At 35.2% G+C, this 21,892-nt stretch overlaps 1 protein-coding gene across 2 annotated transcripts in view; it reads right to left on the reverse strand.

Moving 5' to 3' along the window:
• Positions 1-21,514, reverse strand: part of LOC113042158 (probable G-protein coupled receptor 158) — a 112,777-nt gene extending 91,263 nt beyond the window's left edge. For both annotated transcript variants that reach the window (XM_026200763.1, XM_026200762.1), the window contains exons 1-2: positions 20,670-21,514; positions 9,163-9,274 (exon numbers count right to left, since the gene is read on the reverse strand). In XM_026200763.1, coding sequence (XP_026056548.1) covers positions 9,163-9,274; positions 20,670-21,514 — 957 coding nt within the window. The remainder of the gene's footprint in view (positions 1-9,162; positions 9,275-20,669) is intronic.
• Between the last annotated feature and the right edge of the window lie 378 nt (positions 21,515-21,892).

Raw genomic sequence — 21,892 nt, forward strand, 5'->3', positions numbered from 1 at the left:
ATAACACTTACAGAATGCACAGAAATGAAAAAGGTATGTATGGACTTATCTTACTCTGGGGGATACTGTGAATAAGCTAAAGTCCCAAAAAGTCGGAGTGTTCCTTTAATTATCAGACCTAAAACCTCTGCATTTAATATCAATGTCTAATACTTGATGGCTGTTCTGTTAATTCATCGTCATCCATTAGGATCCTAGGTGTGCTATTTGATAGCAACCTCAAGGTTAGATTATTGTAATGCTTAATTAGGTGGTTGTTCTAGTCAACTAATAATAATATGTTTTATGATATAAATGTTAAATGACGACAGCTATATTCAGTGATTTATTTTCTCAAATATGGCCATTTTGAGAGAAAGAGAGAGAGAGAGAGAGAGAGAGAGAGATGTAAAAATGTCTGCATCTGTCTCTCTCGAACAATGAAGCGATTTTGCCCCCTTGTTGTTGAGAAATATAAAGTAGCGATTCCGTATCGATTAATAAAAGTTGTGTGGCAGCACTGACAAGTTTATGAGCTTCTGAATGTTACTTTTTGCACAGCGTGATCTCAGTTATTCACATTTTTTATTTGAGTGTTGGCACAGTGGTTAACCAGAAAATTTTTAAATGGCACATCATGCAGAAAAGGTTGCTGACCCCTATGTTATTGAATTATAGTCTTTCACGTCCGCTGCTTTCTCCAAACTCTGCCAATTTGATATTACCTAGAATATCAAAATCAACTGCGGGCAGCAGATCACTTTCCTATTTAGCACCAAAATTCTGGAATGATCTAATAATACATTTCTAATATTCAAATCCTTTAAAGGATTTTTAGGTTGCATTAGTTAGGTCATCTGGAAACAGGAACACTTCACATAACACCCAATGTACTGTACTTGTTAACTTGTAAGAAGAATGGCATCTACGCTAATATTAGTCTGTTTCTTTCTTATTCTCAGGTCACCGTAGCCACCAGATCCAGTCTGTATACAAATCAGATTGTCACTGCAGTCACCCGGATCCAGATGGTAATCAGTCCAGATGGTGGATCAGCACCCAGAGATGACCTCTACAGCCCTGAATGTCTGCGGAGAACAGGACAACTAGACAAGCCCAGAGACAGATCCCCAGTGAAGACCTCACCAATTAGACGCCCCTGGGACAAGACATCCAGAACCAGACGAGTGCTCTGCACAATCTGACTTTGTTGCATCATGGAACAACCTGCTGGTTTGTCTGTCCAGAGGAGAACTGGCCCTTTGACTGAGCCTGGTTTCTCACAATGTTTTTATTTTCTCCACTCTGTCAGCGATGGAGTTTTGGTTCCTTGCCGCGGATTCCTCTGGTTTGCTTAGTAGGGAACACTTAATTTCCAGTGATATCATCATCTTAATTGCACAGATACTATTTAAACTGAACTGAGCTGGATGGTGACATCACTAAATTCAATGATGAACTGCCTTTAACTGAAAATTTTGTGTTTACTATCCTCCTTTTGCATTATTGACACACTGTTTTCCTATTTGATACTGGAAAGCTGCTGTAAATGGTCTGTATTGTTAAAAGCAGCATATAAATAAAGGTGACTTGACAACACTGCAACACCAATTCAAATAGTGTTTTGACGAGGGGGGTTAAATACAGGACAGAAAATAACCTAAATAATGATGTTTTTTTTATATAAAAAGAGAACAGTACAAATTAAAAAACAAAGGCAGTTCATGGTGATTTAGGTTTATCTATAAGCTAGTGTGCTCCAAAACACTGACAAAATTTGCATTTAGGAGATATGATCATTCAATATATAGGGTATAAAGAACAATATTCTTTCCATTGGGCCAAATATAGTCTGGTTTCGCATATCACACAGTTAGCTCTGGTACAGAGACACAATATCACACAGAAGATCATATGTGCAAGTCGCCATTGACCACAATGCGTTTTGGACCCATCTGAATTCTACACAGAATGCTTTATTTTAAAGCAATGTGAATGCGATTAGGATGAGAAATGGTTAGACAGACTCAACATTAGAAATAGCACTGACAAGTAGAAGAGATAACACCAGTAGCATAAACCAACATACACACTTTTCAAACTACACATCCTCAGCATGATTATGATCACTTTTGTCAAATGTGGCTTTACTGAGCTGTATCTATGGCTCTGGCTGAGCTGTGAAATAAGCGAAACACTAGTTTTTTTTTTTTTTTTTTTTTTTTTAAACTGCTTGACATGTCTTGCCCTGTCTTCCGGTTTCAGTTTAAATGACATCAACACATTGCATAAAAGCAGTTTCTATGGAAGCATATGGGTAGCAAAATTTATTTTTAAATAATTACATTATTTGCAAAATGGCATTGCAATATGTAAAATGGCAATGCATGTCTTTATTTAAATCTACATTTCCCATTCATATGTGCAACATTTAGTGCAAAATGAAAATTGTATTATATAATTTACATTTGCCATTTCCAAAATGGCAAATTAATTTCAAATGCATTCTCATCCAAAGGTGCAGCAAAAGGGTACCAACATGGTGATTTAAATGTCTTTTATGTTTCCTAAATGCATTCACACTTACAAATAAGACGTTTGAATTGCATTTTCATAAATAAAAAAAAAATCTCTTTCCGGCTTAGACAGCACTGATGGGACACACTTTGAGTGTTGTAAAAATGTGTTTACACAGCTTTATTTTAATTTTAAATACTTTTTAAAAAATACTTTAAGTGCTTTTTAAAATCACCTTCTAATGTCTGTTTAGTAGTCCCTATAACATGACATAATTTTAATTTGTGGTGCTTTTAATTAAGTGATAAAAAAACAGTTGCAATTGTTGTACAAAATACATATCACCAATACTCACCTTTGCACCAATAAAATGCAAAAACTCGGTTTTCTTTCCAAACTATATGTAATATCTAATTATTATATTAATATTTAACTTACATTGGAATGGTTTCCGTGACCTCTCATGTAATCTCTGCAAAAAGTCAAGCAATTTATTTCCAGAACATGATTCATGATGGGACACACTAAGTCTCGAATAGCACTCTGGAGCAGTATTTGAGATATTGTGGATTTAGTGTGCATTAAGTGCACTGTGCTTTGCCATTTTTAAGACCTGGGACAGTCTTGCACACTTACTTCCTGTCATGTGCATGCGCTCTCAAGTGGCCAAGACTGCAAGTGTGGATATTTCCGGCTCAGACTGCATTGGATACGTTTATGGGGCTGTCACATGATGAAGGAATGACTCAAACACATAGACTTGTCAGATAAGAGGTGAGGTGAGCTAATCATGAGCTAAAGACCCAAGTAAATAATGAATTATACTTTCTGTTCCTTATAGCATTATAGTTTTGTATTGTTTGTAGTGTGAGCAACGTTTAAGTAAGTAGTAGATGTGTTAGGCAAGGCACATGTAAAATTTTAATTACATTTTGCTAAAATGAATGAGATGAATGAAATTACTCGAAAAAAAGATTTGGGTAACACTTTAGAATAGGTAACACTTGTTAACTATTAACTATGACATTTCTCTCAATAAATTCTTAATATGCTGCTTATTAATAGTTAGTAAGGTAGTTGTTAGGTTTAGGTATTGGATTAGATTAGGGAAGTAGAGGTCAGAGTCAGTAAAATAATCCAAATTTCCCATCACTACTGTTTACAGCCACCGGACACCACGATGCCTGTGATATTTAATATAAAGTGATCTCAGCTTGTCTGTAGCATGTTCTGTGACAGCTACATCTAGATTTGACTGGCGAAGTGTCTTCTGGGGCAGGCAGGAGTAGCAGCAGTGTCTTCTGTTTGGTCACGGGCTTCTACCGGAGTGTAAATAGAATGAGGGAACTTAAGGCATGCACAACGCTTAGGTGCCATGGGACATGTGCTCAGTTATGGGCGAGGAAGAGAGGAGACTACACAGGACGCAAGTGGCACAACAAATGACAGTACTGAACCTATTATAATCAGCAATCCTGTCTACAATGGATGTGGCATGATGCGATATGGCAACTGTCATGTGTAGCCACGGTGTAAGGTGACAAGTAAGCAAGTGTAGAATTGCACTGTGTTTGCTTATGTTCATCAAGTGAAGTGAGAGGCTGAGGCAGGTGAAAAGCATTTGGTTAATGGTGAATATTGACCTATTGTGCATCTTGTTGCCGAGCCCCACCTTGATAATGATTGACAGGTATGGGGCGTAATCAGCTCGAATGCATTTTCAGATCCACATTGACTTTACATTATCACAAGGTATTTAATGAAAAAGCAATTCAAACATATTTTGTGTAAGTGTCAATGCATTAAAGAAAAAAAAAAAGACATTTAAATCACCTTTTTTGCAACCATTTTTGTTGCACCTTTGGCTCAGAATGCATTTTGAAATTCACACTGCATTTTGCTACATTTATCTTGCGGTAGCACGATGAAAATTCAATCCCAAGTGTCCTACCCGTAAGTCTTAATGTATTTAGGAAAAATGGCATTTAAATGATAATTTTGCTACAGTTAATGCTTGAACATGTTAAACTTCTAATCAATTTGGGTAATACAATTTAATTTTGCAACTTATAGAGTGTTTTAATACATTTTTAATTTACATATTAAAACAAGTGTAGGAAATGGCAAATGTAAATTATAGAATTTAATTGTCATTTTTCACTAAACACTGTATATTCAGTATGTATAAGAAAATGTAAATTTAAATATAGAAATGCATTGCCATTTTTCATATTGCATTGCCATTTTGCAAATTACATTTTAAAGTGAATTTTGTTACCCATATGCTTCCATATGTTTCAAGACACTTCAGTAGACCTAAAAGGAGAAATGTCTGAAGAACAAATAATGTTAAACTGGAAATGTATTGTCTTTTCCTCTATCACAACATTAACATACCAAAAAATAAGAAAAAATACTTCTTGAGCTATAGGCATACAAACATTGGAGAAACTAAAATAATAAAAATAAAATGAAACTTTTTTCTGAAAGTCAATTTTGTCCCCCTGTAATTTGGCTCCAAATCTCAGGTGAAAACTGTGACATTGTAACATTAGTTCGGAAGTTTCCGGACTTTTGTTGATTTTGACTCATAACCCAAATGAGAGTGCATCTTGAGGCAGCCATCGTAAACAAGGGTTTTGCAATTACCACTCAGATTTTTGTATCTACTTTGATCTACTTTTAAAACCATTTCTACCTGCATCTTTGAAACCTGAGAATTGCTTCCTATATGGGTCCTTTATAAATTAGCAAACTAAATCTGTGCTACTACTTTTAGAGCAGAATTTCATAAGGAAGCATACTTTTCTCATAACGTCCATACTGTGATTTTTGTAAGGAATATCAGGCCTGCAGAGGCACAAGGTTATAAACGATGGCTCTCTTTAATGCCACTTCCTCTGAGCCTCTCTCGGCCTCGTTTCCTCATTAGTACCGCAGCCTATCGAAACCATACATCCCTGTCATACAGCAAGTGAGTTCAACGGATATTTCATCTCACACTAAATCTTTTTTTTCTTTAACACAGCCTACAGAGAGACATAAATGGAAGGAAAAGTAATTACTCCACCGGTGGATGTATTTCTAAATATCAAACTTCAGAGGGGGTTCAAACGCACAGGCTCATCTGTTAAGTTCAGTGGCTTAAAAGTAGTAATAACAGCAGCGTTTGATCAATGCAAAACCAGCAGGTGTCTGACTCACCAAGAAAGATCAATTCAAAGTACCGCTGAAAATAGCACAGCTATTTCACCAAAATAACCGAATGGAAAGTCCAAATAGAAAATGTGTGCATGTCTTTGAACCATGCATGTTTTTCTACAGACTATTTATACTCTGGTGGATATTTGTCTGTCTTGTCTAATTTTGGCCTGATTGTATGACTAACTCTACAAACACTAGAGGATGAGCTGTTTACTCTTGTCTGGTTGGGTGTACAGCACAGAAAACCTCAAATGACACAACATTTTCAAGAAGATGTGTGTTTGAAAGTGTCTGAAGGATCTCTTTTTTACTATAAATTCTTAAAGAGCAACTATGTTTGCAATTATAAAGGTCAATAATGTATATTACCATTAACACATATGCGTTCTCTTTTTTAGGATAAAAGGGATAGTTCATCCAAAAATGAAAGTTATGTCATTATTTACTCTCATGTCATTCCAAACCCATGGCTTCCTTTTATTTTTGAATCATAAATGAAGACATTTCTAATGAAACTTGAAAGATTTCTGTCCCTCCATTGAAAGATAATGATATTTTCATTGTTGGGTGAACTATCCCTTTTACAGCTCGGCTGGCTGCTATTCTAGAAAGTGTTTTAGTGAGTTCCTGAAAAAAAACTTTGAATTGGAACAATCACAGAGGTTGTTTGCTGTTATGAGAGACCACACAACTTCAGAGATGTCAGAAATAAATACATTTTTTAATGGATTTTAGACTAACCTCTGTCCAACCTATGACATACTGAAGAACACAGTGTGTCAATAGCCAGGTTTCCGTGTGAATTTAACTGCGCATAAGCACCGTTATCATCCAAAGAGTCTAATGCTGGCTGCATCCTAGAGGATTTTAAGCCCGATTTTCATTCTGAAGGATTGTGACCAAATTTGTGGCATGTCGCAAACGATGCTTTTTCCAAAAAATCCTTAGTGTGGTGTCATTATAATTATTTAACTGCTCCTGATCGAGACGGAGATCTGGGAAAGCAGTTGTGTAACAGTTCTGGGAGGCAATAAAGAAATACTTAAAAAATGACCATAACAACATTTCAGATAAGATCGTCTCATAGCGCAAAGTCATATGACTTTTTTGATGCACATGGAGGAATTTACTCTGCAAATGCAAGCGAGAGAAAAACTTTTTTATTCAAAATATTTGCGTTTCCATCACTTGTTTCTGATGCGATCCTTCAAAATGCATATAAAAACAGGGTGATGGAAACAGCAAATGATTATCAAGATTTCTCTCATTTTAAGTATTCTTTGATCGTTGCTGTATTGCTGACTTTGACTTCTTCCATTGGAAGTGCTGAGACCACCGTCTTTAGTAAACTCTCTCAATTGATTGAAACTCAACTCCTGGCCATTGTTTACACTGGCTTCTCCAATGGCTCCAGCTTTGTTTTTAATAATGTTCTGCTTTTAAGTACGCTGCTAGGGTGGCTTCTGTAAGGTTACCAAAGGACTGCACTCCTGTAGATCACACTTTAAAGCATGATACTAGCAAGGTCATGGGTTATGCATGAATGCTACACATCAAAGCTTTATACTGAGGGTTAGAATTTGCACTGACCCTAAGTATGATTGATGCTTGTCTTACACAGTAGGATGGTTTAGCATTGACAGTCAACCCAAAACCAAACCTTCAACCACAATAGCTAACTGCATATGCAATACCGGATTACACATTCCAGTAGTCTTTGCAAATTATATTCTTGGCCTGATGAAGTCGGAAGTCTCTCGACTTGACTCGCTTAAACAGGTTCAGTGACATGTGGGCTGCAGTTTCAGCATCAGACATCCGAGATAATCAGAGTGAATTACAGCTTTTTTGCATACGAAGGGTTCTCTGGTATGAAGCCGCTATATCACATTACATTAAAACTCCTGATTGCAATGCAGCTTTGAGCTATATTTATAGTCAGCGTCACCATCAACAGACCTGTGATATGAGGGGTGGATGAAAGCTATTATGACAGAGGTCACAATTCAGTTTTATAATATAAAGAAGATGCTGTGTTGTTATGCTTGACTGTGTCTCACACATGCACACTATGCAGTGTCCATCAGGAGGCCGAGCACACAAAGAGCTTTCTCAATTATTCAGTGCACCCTGTGCAATCTATTACATCGCATCCATTATGAAGGAGCCAGACCTTAAAAATCTATTCTCTTTATAACTGCAATACTCCAAGCATCAGGTTAACAGCATTAAGACACAGCAAAATCATTCCCTGTTGAGCCAGAAGGTCAGAGATATATATATAAAAATGTCTTTTGTTATTCAAAATAACAGCAGGATGAACGCCATGAATCAAGAGCGGAAATCACAAAGTGAGCTGGCATGCTGCTCTGCAATGATATGATTTTTTTTGACTGCTTTGTAAGAGGTCCTGAAAAGTTCAAATTATTTGTGTTCTGCAGCAAACTGGGGATATTAAAGGAATAGTTCATCCAAAAATGAACATTCTGACATCATTTACTTGATGTCAGTGATTTCAAACAACATTGGTTTCTGTTTGTCTCATGAAGACATGGGCATAAAAATGAAGAACCAAAGCAGTAAATATATCATCAATGCCTTTTAGCATTAATGGCATCAACACACCATTTTTTACTACATATAACTTCATTTTAGGGGTTAAGTTTTGAGCTGTTCAGAAGCTATCATATGAATTTTGATGACAATTTGGTGCTTGACGTTCTGTGAAAAAAAGGTAGGATTTTTAAAAAATAATAATATAATATAGTAGTGTGCTTTTTTCTTAAAGTTCTTAAAAACCTGAATTTATTTATTATTATTTTTTACAATTAACCGTATGTTAACTGTATTACATGAATATTTAATTATAGTTTAAATAGTTTACATCTATATTATAAATGCAATTAGCTGCACTTTAGAGTGACATTTTGTAATTTATATGTAATCTGAGTGACTTGATGTAATTTCATTATTAAAATAATCTTTGAAAAACTGCCAATATATTTAATGTAATTTCTATTGAAACGTGTCATGTATATTTGTAATAACAGGGTCAGAAAGCTCTCGGATTTCATCAAAAATATATTAGTTTGTATTCCAAAGATAAACAAAGGTCTTATGGTTTTGGAAAGACATGAAGGCGAGTAATGACAGAATTTTAAACTTGTAAAAAAAAAAAAAAAAAAACACTGTAATGAAAGTTTTAACATTTTTAAACTTAAGTGAGCTTTTATTTTATTAGTAATAGCTATATTATACCTTTAAGATTTGAAATACACAAGTGCTCATTAAACAGAATTGAGTGCATCTTTTTTCACAAAGGCTGCCATATGTACTTTTCCTTTAACGTTTTATACTAATTATATTTTTAGTCCACTGAATTGTGTTGGGATGTATTAAATAAGACAAAACTTTGGTGTTTGCAATCAAGACACTGAAGCAAAAGCTTGAAGTTGGACTCACCTCCATAGTGGTGAGGTTGCACCTGTGTGGCCAGGCATCTGCAAACCAGCCATCTCCAGAGCACTGATCAATATCCACATCCTGCAGGCTGACGTCCACTCGAACAACACCCCTATATGATGTGATAGAGCACAAGAGCAAAAGAGAAATTAATCTATTGCAAAAAAAAAAGCAGAATTTTTCTTTCAACGTTTTAAGTAAAACACTGGCTCTTTAAATATACACTTACAGCACATCACACATATACATTGAATGCTAAAAGTGTGCTAAAAGGATTCTTCAGCTTTGATTGCTAAGCAGAAAGTCATTGATTGACAAGTCTCTTCAAATCCTAAATTGTGCCTTTGTTCAAAGTGACATAACAGTCAATGCTGATGTGTGTCTACACGGATCCATTAACTTTGCATTTTTACGTATTTAGATTTTTACCCAGTAAGCAACAAATCATCAATAAGATGATCAATACACTCTTTATCAGTCTGGTCTTCCTCTTCAGGCAGCAGAGGAGAGGAAGCTTTTGCATTCCTCATAAAGGGAAGAAAAGGATATAAAATCCTCCAGAACCTTACAGGCATTCACAGCTGTCTACACCAGCATTCTCACATCTGCTGACAACGTTCTGGAACATTAAGAACAGGCTTGTGCAACATCCCAGTCTCAGTTGAGAGAAATCACATTATGAAGCACAGACACCCATGCGATCTAAAGGCCTGTTCACACCAATAAGAATTTGGTTTGATTTGATTCAGACGGGCTGCATACATATGCAAATCACTCTCGGCTGAAGGTGCCGCTTAAGAAAAAGCATACATTAAGATAATGTGCCATGGCTTGATTCCTGTTGCAGCTTTAAAAGGGTCATATGATGCAATTTCCATTTGTCCTTTCTTTTTAGAGTGTTACAAGCTCTTGGTGCCTAAAGAAGATCTGTAAAGTTGCAAAGACTAAAGTCTCAAATCAAAAAAGAGATTTTCTTTATAAAAGTTAAGAGTCAACCACAGCATCCTAAAACGGCTCATTCAAACACACCCCCACATGTCTGCATCATGATGTGGGAAAATTTGCATACCGACGGTCAAATGTTCACGCAAAGAAAGAAGGTGTAACTTTTATTCTTGCTGTTGGCGCCGCCACTGCCGACATGTTATGGAGATGCTGTGTTTCGTTGTGAAAGTGAAGCTACTTTGTTTGGCGTTCCAAAAGAGGACACAGCTAGAAATCAGTGGTTCAACACTGTTCCAGAACAGTTCAACCCAAATATTCAGATGTGTGCAGTGCATTTGCGGAGGACAAGGACTGTTTCCTGGGAGAGTAGCCTACAATGCTGGTGTCTGTTTCTATAAAGTGGGGCGATTCCAACTTTGCAAGGACAGTCTGGTACTTCTGACTCACAGCTTCTGACTCGAAGTCCATTTTCATGTGTAAAGGATTTGCCACTGATGATTCAAACGTGAGTTTTGAGCAGTGTATATTAGAGCTTGTTGTTTGTTATTTATCCGTTCACAAATGCAGACATGGTTTTATGTTTACACAGTGCGATACATCTTTTAAGTTATAATCTGTAATTATGTCCCCACTGGATACAACAAATGCGTCATTTCTAATGGGTTTTATTGGTTTTGTCTGGCCGTGCTGGGACACACAGCATCACAGTATGGTAAGAGGCATAACATTTCTGTCACATGCTCGAGGCATTCATCCAATCCCAACAAACTGGAGAGCTGGCCAATCAGCATACACCTCGCTTTTCAGACCGATGAGCTTTGTAAAAAACGGCATGTATCAGAAAGCCGGGGACAGTATGTGGAAAATTATGTGTTTTTTAAACCTTAAACTACATAAACACATTTCATTACACCAAATACACCAAATAATGTTATTCTTAGCAACGTCATATGGCCCCTTTAATTATGTAGCGGAATGGAACTGGCTATTATACTCTGATGTACATCAGACACTATATATAGTGCAAAGTATTTAACATAGGAGACTAATTTCTTGAAATTGTACTTAAAAGGGGCTTCTTTATAAATGGAACAGGGTCTAAATAAGAAACAAGAGCTTTTACCAGTAAGCAACCACCAGCAAAATATTGTGGTTTGCAAAGTCACCACTCACGAATTCTTCAGAAAATTATCCTATTTCTCAGCAATAAATCATATATGTAATCCAAAACCTCTCAGATGCTGATTGCTCACTGAAACCATTGTTGATGCTTTCAGGTAAAACTGAGCAATATTCCATTTGACCAGTAAATGATAACATACAAAGTTTGCATTATTTATACCTTACTTTCTAACATAATTTTAGTGTTTTGTTTATTCATCCAAAAATAAATAGAATAAACCTTTGAAATCTTTGATATATTAGCAATCATTACCAATGTCACATGCAGTCATATGCAATTATGTTTTTTTTTTTTCTCTCTCTCATCAGAAGACATTGATGGACTTGACTGGTATGGATTCCTTTTGGATTATTATGATGTTTTTATCTTTATGAAGGCACCCATTCACTGCAGAGCATCCATTAGGTGCAGTGATATAATGCTTAATTTATCCAAATCGATTAAGAAAAAAGAAACTCATCTACATCTTGGATCTCCTGAGGGTAAACTATTCTGAAAACAATTTGATATAGAAGATACTTCATATCAAATACTAAATCAAAATATGCATAAATATGATGATTTATATAACTGAAACCATGGAAACCATTCGTGGGAATTCCATAAATTGTATCGATGCTGTGGTCTGTGGGGGTTAAGGAAGTAAGTCTATGTGGATATAAAGTGTCAAAGGCATATGAGAATGATGCTAATAATCCTCTAGACTCCATCTTTCTCATGTACTGCAGGTGAAAAAAAAGAATCATTAGAAGCTATACTGCGGTGCAAGCTGGTCCTGCAGGCATGCAAACATAGATCAGAAAACACTGAGGAGGAGGACTGCCTGAGGTAACACAGATCTCTCTGCGATTATATCCGTTTCCTATCTTTTTCTCTTTCTTCCTCTCAGACTGGCACAGAAGGTGCAGCCATGGAATAGTCTCTGTCTGCCTTAATTGAAGCCTTGGCCAAGGCAGTGTGCTAATTTTAGCAGCCGTGTTCATCAAGCGTCGGAACGCCACATCCTTCATCTAAGGTCAAACAGGACCCATGGCTCTGTATTGCCGTTATTAACTCGCGAGACAGAAAGTGAATTGGTAACAGTGCCATCATTTTGTCTTGATGATGAAAAGCCTGATGATCATTGGCATTAGTATAAATTGACTGTAATTACTGTAGCAGACTATGTGACATTAGATTGTATTTCAGTCTTCACTGAGATTGAAATGAGATCTGGAGACACTGACGAGATCTGTTGAGATTTTCTTTTGTATCTTAATCGACTTGTTCAACCTAGACGTCTATATCTTGTCAAAATGCACGCCATAATTGTCAACAATTTTCTCCGACCTCTCAGAGCACATTAGCTTGCTTGACTAACACATTATAAAGAAGAAGTGATACATAAAATGTTGCAGTTTACTTTTTATACTTTACAAAAAGGTAGAAAAATACGACTTTTAATTATATATATATATATATATATATATATATATATATATATATATATATATATATATATATATATATATATATATATATTTTTTTTTTTTTTTTTTTCTATTTCAACAAATGTTATCAATTAATTAACATTGCACTATATTTATTATTATTTTTTTATTTTAATTATATATTATATTTAAATTAGAATTTTTGACAGCCCTGCAAATAGACATGAACAAACAAATAAACATGACATAATAATCAACTCAAATCAAATAAATAGTTTTAGGGTAATGTCTTGTACTTTTGCACTCGCAATTTTTTATGCCGTAATGGTATACAGTATTACACAATGCAATTCAATAATGATTCATTTGTGAATATTTTAAGTAGGTCTGCTGCACACCTAACAGTGATATTAAAATATTATAGATTAACAACAATCTATCTAATTAACAACTATTCTCTAATCATTATCATTTATTTGCATTGTCTCAAAAATAATTGTATTCAAACATTTAAGTTACACAGGTAGTTTGCATGAAAACATGATATACTTAAACACAATAAATAATTAACCGTAAATAAGCTCCATCTAGGGCATTTTGATTTTATTTTATTTTTTACTGCTAACTAACAAACTATGAACACTGAATAACTTTCCTGAGGTAATGATACTTTAAGTGGCATGTTCACAAGCTCTTATATTTACATAATTTCTGGGGTTGAAGCACTGATTGACTAATTAGATGAGAGATGGCGCATCCCTAATTGATACATTTATATCTACCATAAATCAATAAAAATTATATATTATCTTCACATTATTACATTATTATTATTATTACATATTTTCTCACATTACAGTGCATAACTAATTTTTATAGTTTTGTTTCACTTTTATTTTTAATGTTTCTTTATGAATTTTGACATGGTTAAAACATAAATCATATTAAGTTTTTGTGCTCATAAATCTATTATCTGTTATTCCTCTTTAAATTCCTCATAAAGTTCCCATGCTTGCTAAATATCCTAAATAATAATAATAATAATAATAATAATAACATGCAAAAATAGTATGAAATCTGTAATAAACCAGTGTTTCAAAATTATTAATCAAAGATCTTATAAAAAATGTTGACCTAAATTTGTAACAAAATATTGATGCTGCTACATGAAAATAAATAGTGAAATAATGATTACCACCACAAAATTACATAAGAAACATAAAAGAAAAAGTGAAATATTTTTTTTTTGTTAAATTTTGTTACCTTTTGTAAAGCTACATTTGTTAAAATGATTTGATTCTAAAGATGCATTTTGTGCCTTTTTATTGCTCTATTGCTTACATGAGAGACCCATTTTAATCTATATAAGTGCACTTTTATCATAATGAATCATCTACTCCGTTACACAGCTGTCTTTAGTGGTTACAGTACAATTTTCTTCTTACAAACATTAAGAAGCATTATAATGATTATCATTATTTATTTGTAAGCTATTGTTGGCATTGGCAAAGGTTAGTCAAACGACTTGTGTAACACTAATATCATGTTACATAGTGGTGATCAAACCTGCTCTACTAATCCAAGTTAGATTATGATCCAGTAATGTCCTCAAGTACTTTTTATTGTAAAATCCTGTTTGTAGGAATGAAGCAAAATATCAGCGATCAGGCCAAATAAGATAAGACGTGTCCTCGCTGGATGGCACACAGACGATGCAGTTAATTAGTTCTGAGGACTATTTTGGGCACTGTATGTCCAAACAGCTGATCAGAGAGAACAGCAAAGTGACGATGTTGCATTCCATTTAAAGCTGGATGTCTGATATGATATTTCCTACTGCTCCTTGCTTTGAAAATACAAAATGTTAATGCTACACTGCAATTACTAACTGATTTAACCCAAATGACCTACTTTTGGTGGCATAAATGAATGTATATGCATTGAGTCAGTGATAATTCATATGTCTGACTAAAATAGTATAAGATACTTTAGTTCAAATTCAAAAGATTTAATTTAAATTCATTCAGTTAGTGTTCGTGCTACAAAATCAAAATTGATTGCATTTCAAATGCATTTTAACGTTTAAATCAAATTTTAGCATACTTAGTATTTAAAATACTGTTAAAGAAATACTTACTGAATATTTTTCAATGCTTAATTGCATAGTTTATTGCAATTTAATGAAAACATATTATAGTTAACATTTATATTAAACTCAATTAGCTGAACTCTAGAGTGCTTTTCTGACACACTTCAGTAGAACTAAGTATGACTGAGTATCTTTATAGGTAATTTTATAATTATATTATACTTATATTGTCTCATGCAAGTACTGCTGAATAAACTGACAAGCATTTATGGTAAACTAACATGGCATTTCTTTTGAAATTTGTTTATCGTGTACTTAAATACATTTATAATGAAGTTGCAAGCTTCGGTACATTTGAAATATTAACTGTAAATATACTGTAGTATCAGATAACACTACAGTTAAAATTATAATCTAGTATTTCCCATATGCTTATGTTAGTCAAGACAGCAAAGTAAGTGTATTTCTTCCATGCATTTCTTGCAAGCATTATTTTCAAATTTATTTTCAAGAAAAACGTTGAATGACATTATTGCAAATGGCATTTTAAAATAGAAACAACAATTAAAAAAACTAATAAGTGATAAAGATACAGTTCTTGTTGATCTTTTAGTGCATTACAAATTGCAAATACAAAAATTAAGTGCACTATTTTTATCACAGTGGTGTATGGCTTAAAAAATGATTTGGAAATGACTTGTTTTGCTTAAGTCGTCAGTTAGGTATATCAGTAGATATCTTTTCACAGATGAAAACAGAAGTTTACTAAACGTAAATTCTTGCTACGTTTAGCATGTAAAGGAACAATGTCTCCGGAGATAGTGTTTGTTGATAGGGTTGCGTAATGGCGGTGGGGTAAGGGCTGAAATGTGAAGGCACAAAGAGACGCTGACATTAAAGATCGCTGGGCTGTCTGCTTTGATAACAGCCGACAGTACTCGACAGAATGACCCCGGTGTCACAGCACAGACGACAAGCAGGGCCTTGAGTCACATTAGCCAAAACTCGTCCTGTCAACCTAATGAATTCCCCTCATTTTGTTTCCTTAAAATAGAAGCACAACATGACACGAAGATCATACTAAAACATAATGCTTCAGTGCACTTGATTTATTAAGAGGATGCTTTTAAGACCGTCTGCTATTCAATAGACATGTGCCTTGAAGCTAGCTGAGGGACTGTCGCTGCCTGAACAAATACTAAAAATTACTTTACGCTTCGTCCATCCATTTTTCATGAAGTCCACGGCAGAATGACAGTTTGCTCTTTGGAGAATATGTATAGCAGTCTCCTGTTTCATTGTGCAGGTTTTGTTGGCTAATTGAATTTTATCTGTCTTTCTTTCTTTTTGGACTACATTAGCATAACAGCGCTCGTGACGAGATCCAGCTTCGCGCTGGATGAAAAGAGGTGACATCCGTCTCCATGCGTTTTCTTTTTAATGAGCTCCCCTTTTTTATGCCAAACTGAAATTCAATTCAAACAGAGGAGAATAGCAAGAAACTGTTCCAGCTAACACAGGAAATGGATGGACTTCTCCCAAAGGACTTGATTTGTTCAGACAAGAGGTCAGATATGATATCTATGGAAGCCTGTTTCCACCACTGAATAAAAAATAAAACAAGGTAATTGCGACTTTTTATCTCACAATTCTGAGTGAAAAAAAAAAGTTCATATCTTGCAATTCTGACTTTATAACAAGCAATTGCGAGTTATAAAGTCAAAATTGCGAGTTATAACATCAGAATTGCGAGATATGAACTTGCAATTCTAACTTTTTTCCCGGAATTGCGAGTTTATATTGCAATTCCGACTTTTTATCTCGCAATTCTGAGAAATAAAGCACATCACGGAATTGTGAGTTTATATCTAGCAATTCTGACTTTATAACTCCCAATTTTTTTTTTTCTCACAAATGCGTGCTCATGTCTCGCAATTCTGACTTTTTTTTTCTCAGAATTGCCAGTTATAAAGTCAGAATTGTGAAGATATAAACTTGCAATTCCGAGAAAAAAACTCAGAATTGTGAAATATAAACACACATGCATTTGTGAGGAGAAAGATATAATCTCGCAATTCAGAGAAAAAAGTCAGAATTGCGAGATTATATCTTTATATATTGCAATTCTTTATAACTTGCAATTTTGACTTTATAACTTGCAATTGCGAGTATCACACAATTATGAGATTATGAGATAAAAAATCACAATTAGCTTCTTTTATTTTTTATTTCGTGGCGAAAACGGGCTTCCATAGACATCAATATTAACATTAGCCGTTGCCAATGCATTCATATTAGCTATGTTCTGAATTGAATACCAGTTAGTGCTTAATGAATACATAGAATTAATATTACAAGCAAGTAAAGTGTCTATTGTTATGTTTCAAATAGCTTTTGTGAAAATAAAATGTCAAAATATTGGTAAAATAATGCTCCATCATCATTTAGAAATCAATATAACAGTATATTTATGTAAAAAATATTACATCATTCATATTGTGGCCTGTACTTATTAAAATCTAGAAAATAAAAGATTATCAACATAAATTGCTTTATATTTTAAATGAATAAAAACTGACAAATATTTAGCGGTTTGAAGGAAAGTGGCAAAGACTGGTAAAGATTTAAAATGATAATTAATTCATTTTGGGGGGTTCTTTTTAATGTCATCTAATGATTATTGTTCTAGATATGCCTCATATGATTTATGGTATATAAACTATTGCTATGACATTTTAGTGGATGTGTTTTGTATATCATGGTATATTTTTATTATATTATTATTTTTGTTTCATTTTAAATAAATAAAGATAATAAAATAATAAATACATGCACACAGTGGAACACATTCTAATGTATGAAAAATAATAAGTATAAATGTATAGAAAAAATAAAGTTGTATTAAACTTATTATTGTTTTGATGCTTGAAAACCCTTTGAAAACTCATACTTGAAAATAAATATTAACACTATGTTATAGAAATGGCGCTGTCTCTTTAAGACTACCATGCTAGTAGTAATTGGCCTATTCCAAACCCAGCCTCCCTTGGGCTCTTGGCAGGATCTTGTAGGGCAGAGGACCTACAGCCCATGTGGGTTATAATAGGACATTGTGGATTTGTGTATCCCCAGAGGCCCCTGGCAGACTGGACAGCCTTAATAGAGTTCACTTTTCTCTCCATCCAACCCTCACTCACACCTGACAAAGGAGAAAGAGTGCATGCTATGGTAGCTCAAGTTTAATCTATTTAAAGTACAGTTATTTAAATACAAAATATGCAATGAAAGTGCACTAAATTACTAAATGTATGACGGGGCAAATCTGTGTGCGAGTTTGTTGCAGCATTTTGGGGACAGTACTCCAGAGTGCAAATCAAGGTCTACATGGTAGCAGTCAAGGAAGAACTGAGAAATGCCTTTCTAAAAGTTCAAAAAGTAAATCCCCCATTACACTTGAGAGAAATCAATCCATAAATGTATGGCTATATAAAATAGCAGCATCTGTGAGAGAAAGGAATAGCCTTCACCATACAGACAAGTACTGTTGCTCATCTGGAGCCAAGAGATAAAATGAATTTCAATCTTCTAGAATGATTTGCCTCTGCGTGTCATTTTCTGATGAGCACTTCTCATATGATAATTAGTCCTATACCAGACAAATGCTTATAATCAACAAAAAACTCCTTTCCACATGATTTAAAACAAACAGTGGCCTCAGATGCTATTAATCTAGTAATTTTATAATAATCGATTGCAACCCTGAGAGACCCCAGAAAAACGTTTTACAAATAAAAGGAGTATTTTGTTAATTGTTATTTAATTATTATACAAATTAATTCATCAATATGATCTATAATTTTAATTTTTTTTGGAGAGTTGCACAGCATGCCATTTTATAACCTGACCTAACCTTCTCTTGACATAAAATGTTCACTTTATGTATGAATTGCATTTGAATGTATTTTTGAATACATTCAATTTGAATAGATCTAGACAAAATAATGAACATCACATCATTGAACCTTGTGCCAATAAGCAGCCACCTAGAACAACCTAACATAAACCAACAAACAACCCTAGCCAACTATATAGCAATGTGCTAAAACCAACCGCATAGCAATATTCTAGCAACCAGCCACAACACCCTCGCATTGTGGTAATGAGAATGTTCTCAGATTTCCTTCAAAAAAAGTACAAATATATTTACAAATCATCATACGTGTGCTCTGCATGTCCTTTAGCTCAACCTAGACAAGATAATGGAACTTGTCAAAGTGAAGAATGACTCAACTAGATGTAATTAACATTTCATCTACATAAATATCAGGTTGTCCATCACAATGAGAAGTCTAAATTTAACATTCAGACACACAGCATTAATCTAAAAATGTCTGCAGATGTATGAGAGCTGCCTCTAGTTGTTGTTGTACATCTTTCATTATTTATTCATTATCGTATTGACTGAAAGGTATCCTTGGAGTGAAGACTGGAGACATTACATTACATTACAGAACACCCCTTCCCCCCTCCATTGCCCCTTTAGAAACATGTGTAGGTGGCAAAGAGTGGGCCTAAAGACAACAGGATGGATCTACCTTAACGTCATGGCCAGCAAGTGTTTCGGAATTCATTACCCAAGGGATACGAGCCATCATAAGACGAAGCCTTGGCCAAATATCGACCTGTGCAGAGAGGTTACAAATTACAGCATAACTACTGAACAAACCCAGAGAGACACTGGCTTCCGCTGGCTTTTCTCATTTAGACGATAGACTGGAGAATTTGACGATGGCAGATATAAATGGAAACACCATTTTGCTACACACTGCAAATTGAGCTCGGTCCCTGAATTGTTTACATACCACAGTCCAGCTATGCATTTAAAGCAATCACATAAATGATTTGCCTGAAAGAAGCTACTGTACAGGATCTGCTACAGATTTTAAAGAACAATTGTGGTTGTAAAAGCAGTCCATGGTGCTGGTGCCTGTGGGATTAATTAGTAAACAGGAAACAGCCCTATTCCGGTCTCTGAGCTCCAGTGTTACCGGCAACTCTTAACTCATCTTTGAACAGAGTCGAGGATCCTTCTACATAACATGTTAGCCTGGTCAGTCTAAACATCTCCAATGACCGCGCGGTTGTATATTGAGAAGCGAGCTGATTGTTCGGGGGCCAAGGGGGTTCTTGCTATGCAACCAGCATTGGTTATTTTTAGAAGCACTCTCTACACCTGCAGTGATGGTTAACCATACTAACCAACAGCATTTGTGGTATAAAATACAAAAACATAAAAAATAAGACTATGAAAAACCTTTATTGTTACTGTAACTTGGAAATTATGTTATAATCAATATCTTACCGATATCAAAATACTTCCACACTGAAATGCACACTGAACCACGCATTCTTCTTTTTTTTTTGTATTGTAAATTTAACAAGAATAAAGTTATACAAATAAACCTGAATTAATTCTACAGTAATATATATATATATATATATATATATATATATATATATATATATATATATATATATATATATATATATATATATATATATATATATATATATATCCTGATAAACAGAACATAATCATCATTATGATAACATATTCTGTGTGGATAATCTACACTGCAAATTGTCTTTATTTTATTTTTTCAAAGTTGTAAATAAAGATTATTAGATTGTTTTACCAGAAAATTCTACTTTAAAATGCTGCATTTAATTCAGTGTTTTACTTGCTTTTTATTTATAATTGTGTGTGAAATTTTCTGAGTAAAAATAGTTTCTACAGCGTCAATTTCTTTCAGTTTGCATTATGAACCACTGAACAATCCACCCATGTTACCAAAGTTACCTGAAGTCTGGATTCCGGTTGGGTTTAAGGCCATAGAAGCCAGCAGACAGTGTCACGAGCCATCTGGGAATGAAATTCCCATTTTCACACTCCAAATACGGAGCTGACCAGTGAATTTGAGTTTTGTCGGTAATATAACTTTCTCCACTGCGCACAGACGCGTCAAAAGTGGCAAAATCTTGACTCAGCACTCGTTTTTGGAGATGGGTCTTCTTTTTATTTTTATGCTCATGGTACCACTCGGTATCAGCCGTTCTGTTCTTCAGTATATGGTGGGCAGTGCTAGATAAATCCTGGAGAATGATCTCTCCACCTGCCCGTGTGGCCTGAAGGTAAACAGGTGGCCCTTCAGGAGGGGACTCGGTGCTCAAGGTGACCACTGCTCGATGGATCTTGGTGTCTCCCTCCAGGATACTCCTGACCAGAGCGTGGTACCACTCCATATCGCGTCTGGGGCTATGATCTCTGGACCTGTTCGTTTGTAGGATCATGTTAAGGAAGTTTGTGGCGTGAAGGACCGTGTCCAGGACGCTGCGCATGGATTGATGCGGGTCTCCGCGTGTCCTTCCCCGCAACACCGCCAGCTCATATCTCCTTGAACAGTTGCCGTGATTTAAGGTGGAGGAATCCCCCGTGTGCAGAAACGCACTCACCACTCTGGGTACCTGTTCCTCGGTCTTCTGCGCTAAACCCGAATGGGGCTTCCGGAGGTGCGCTTGCTGGTAGTTGTGCGTATTATAAATAGGCAGCTTTGCTTTTAGGTCCCGATCATATTCCACATATCTATAATTCGATCCTATAACAAAACCCACTTGCAAGAGTAACGATATCCGGATTATGGCCATATCCTTCAATCCCGCTCTTTTACCTTAACAGCTTCAGTTCACCAAATCTGATGCGAGAAATCACAGCTGGAATGAATTAAATCAGCACAGCATTTTCACCTGTGGATTTTCACGCATTTCTGACACCTGATTCCTCGCCAGAAGACAATTATTGCATCAGTAATCCCTTTCCCCTCAGGTGAATTGGTGTTGTTTGTGTAAGTGATGCCGATTCGGTCTTGTGTCTCCTTGCAGGAGCGCAGCAGATGTGCAGGATCCCCGACGCTCTCCTCCCAATATGATGCTGGACCCCAACAGACGTGATCGAATGAGAAAGAGAGAAAAAGAATCCTATTTTTCGGAGGCAGGGAGTCAGTACTTTACATTTGGATGACAAAC

The sequence above is a fragment of the Carassius auratus genome, chromosome 24 (assembly GCF_003368295.1).
Source record: "Carassius auratus strain Wakin chromosome 24, ASM336829v1, whole genome shotgun sequence".
NCBI lineage: Eukaryota > Metazoa > Chordata > Actinopteri > Cypriniformes > Cyprinidae > Carassius > Carassius auratus.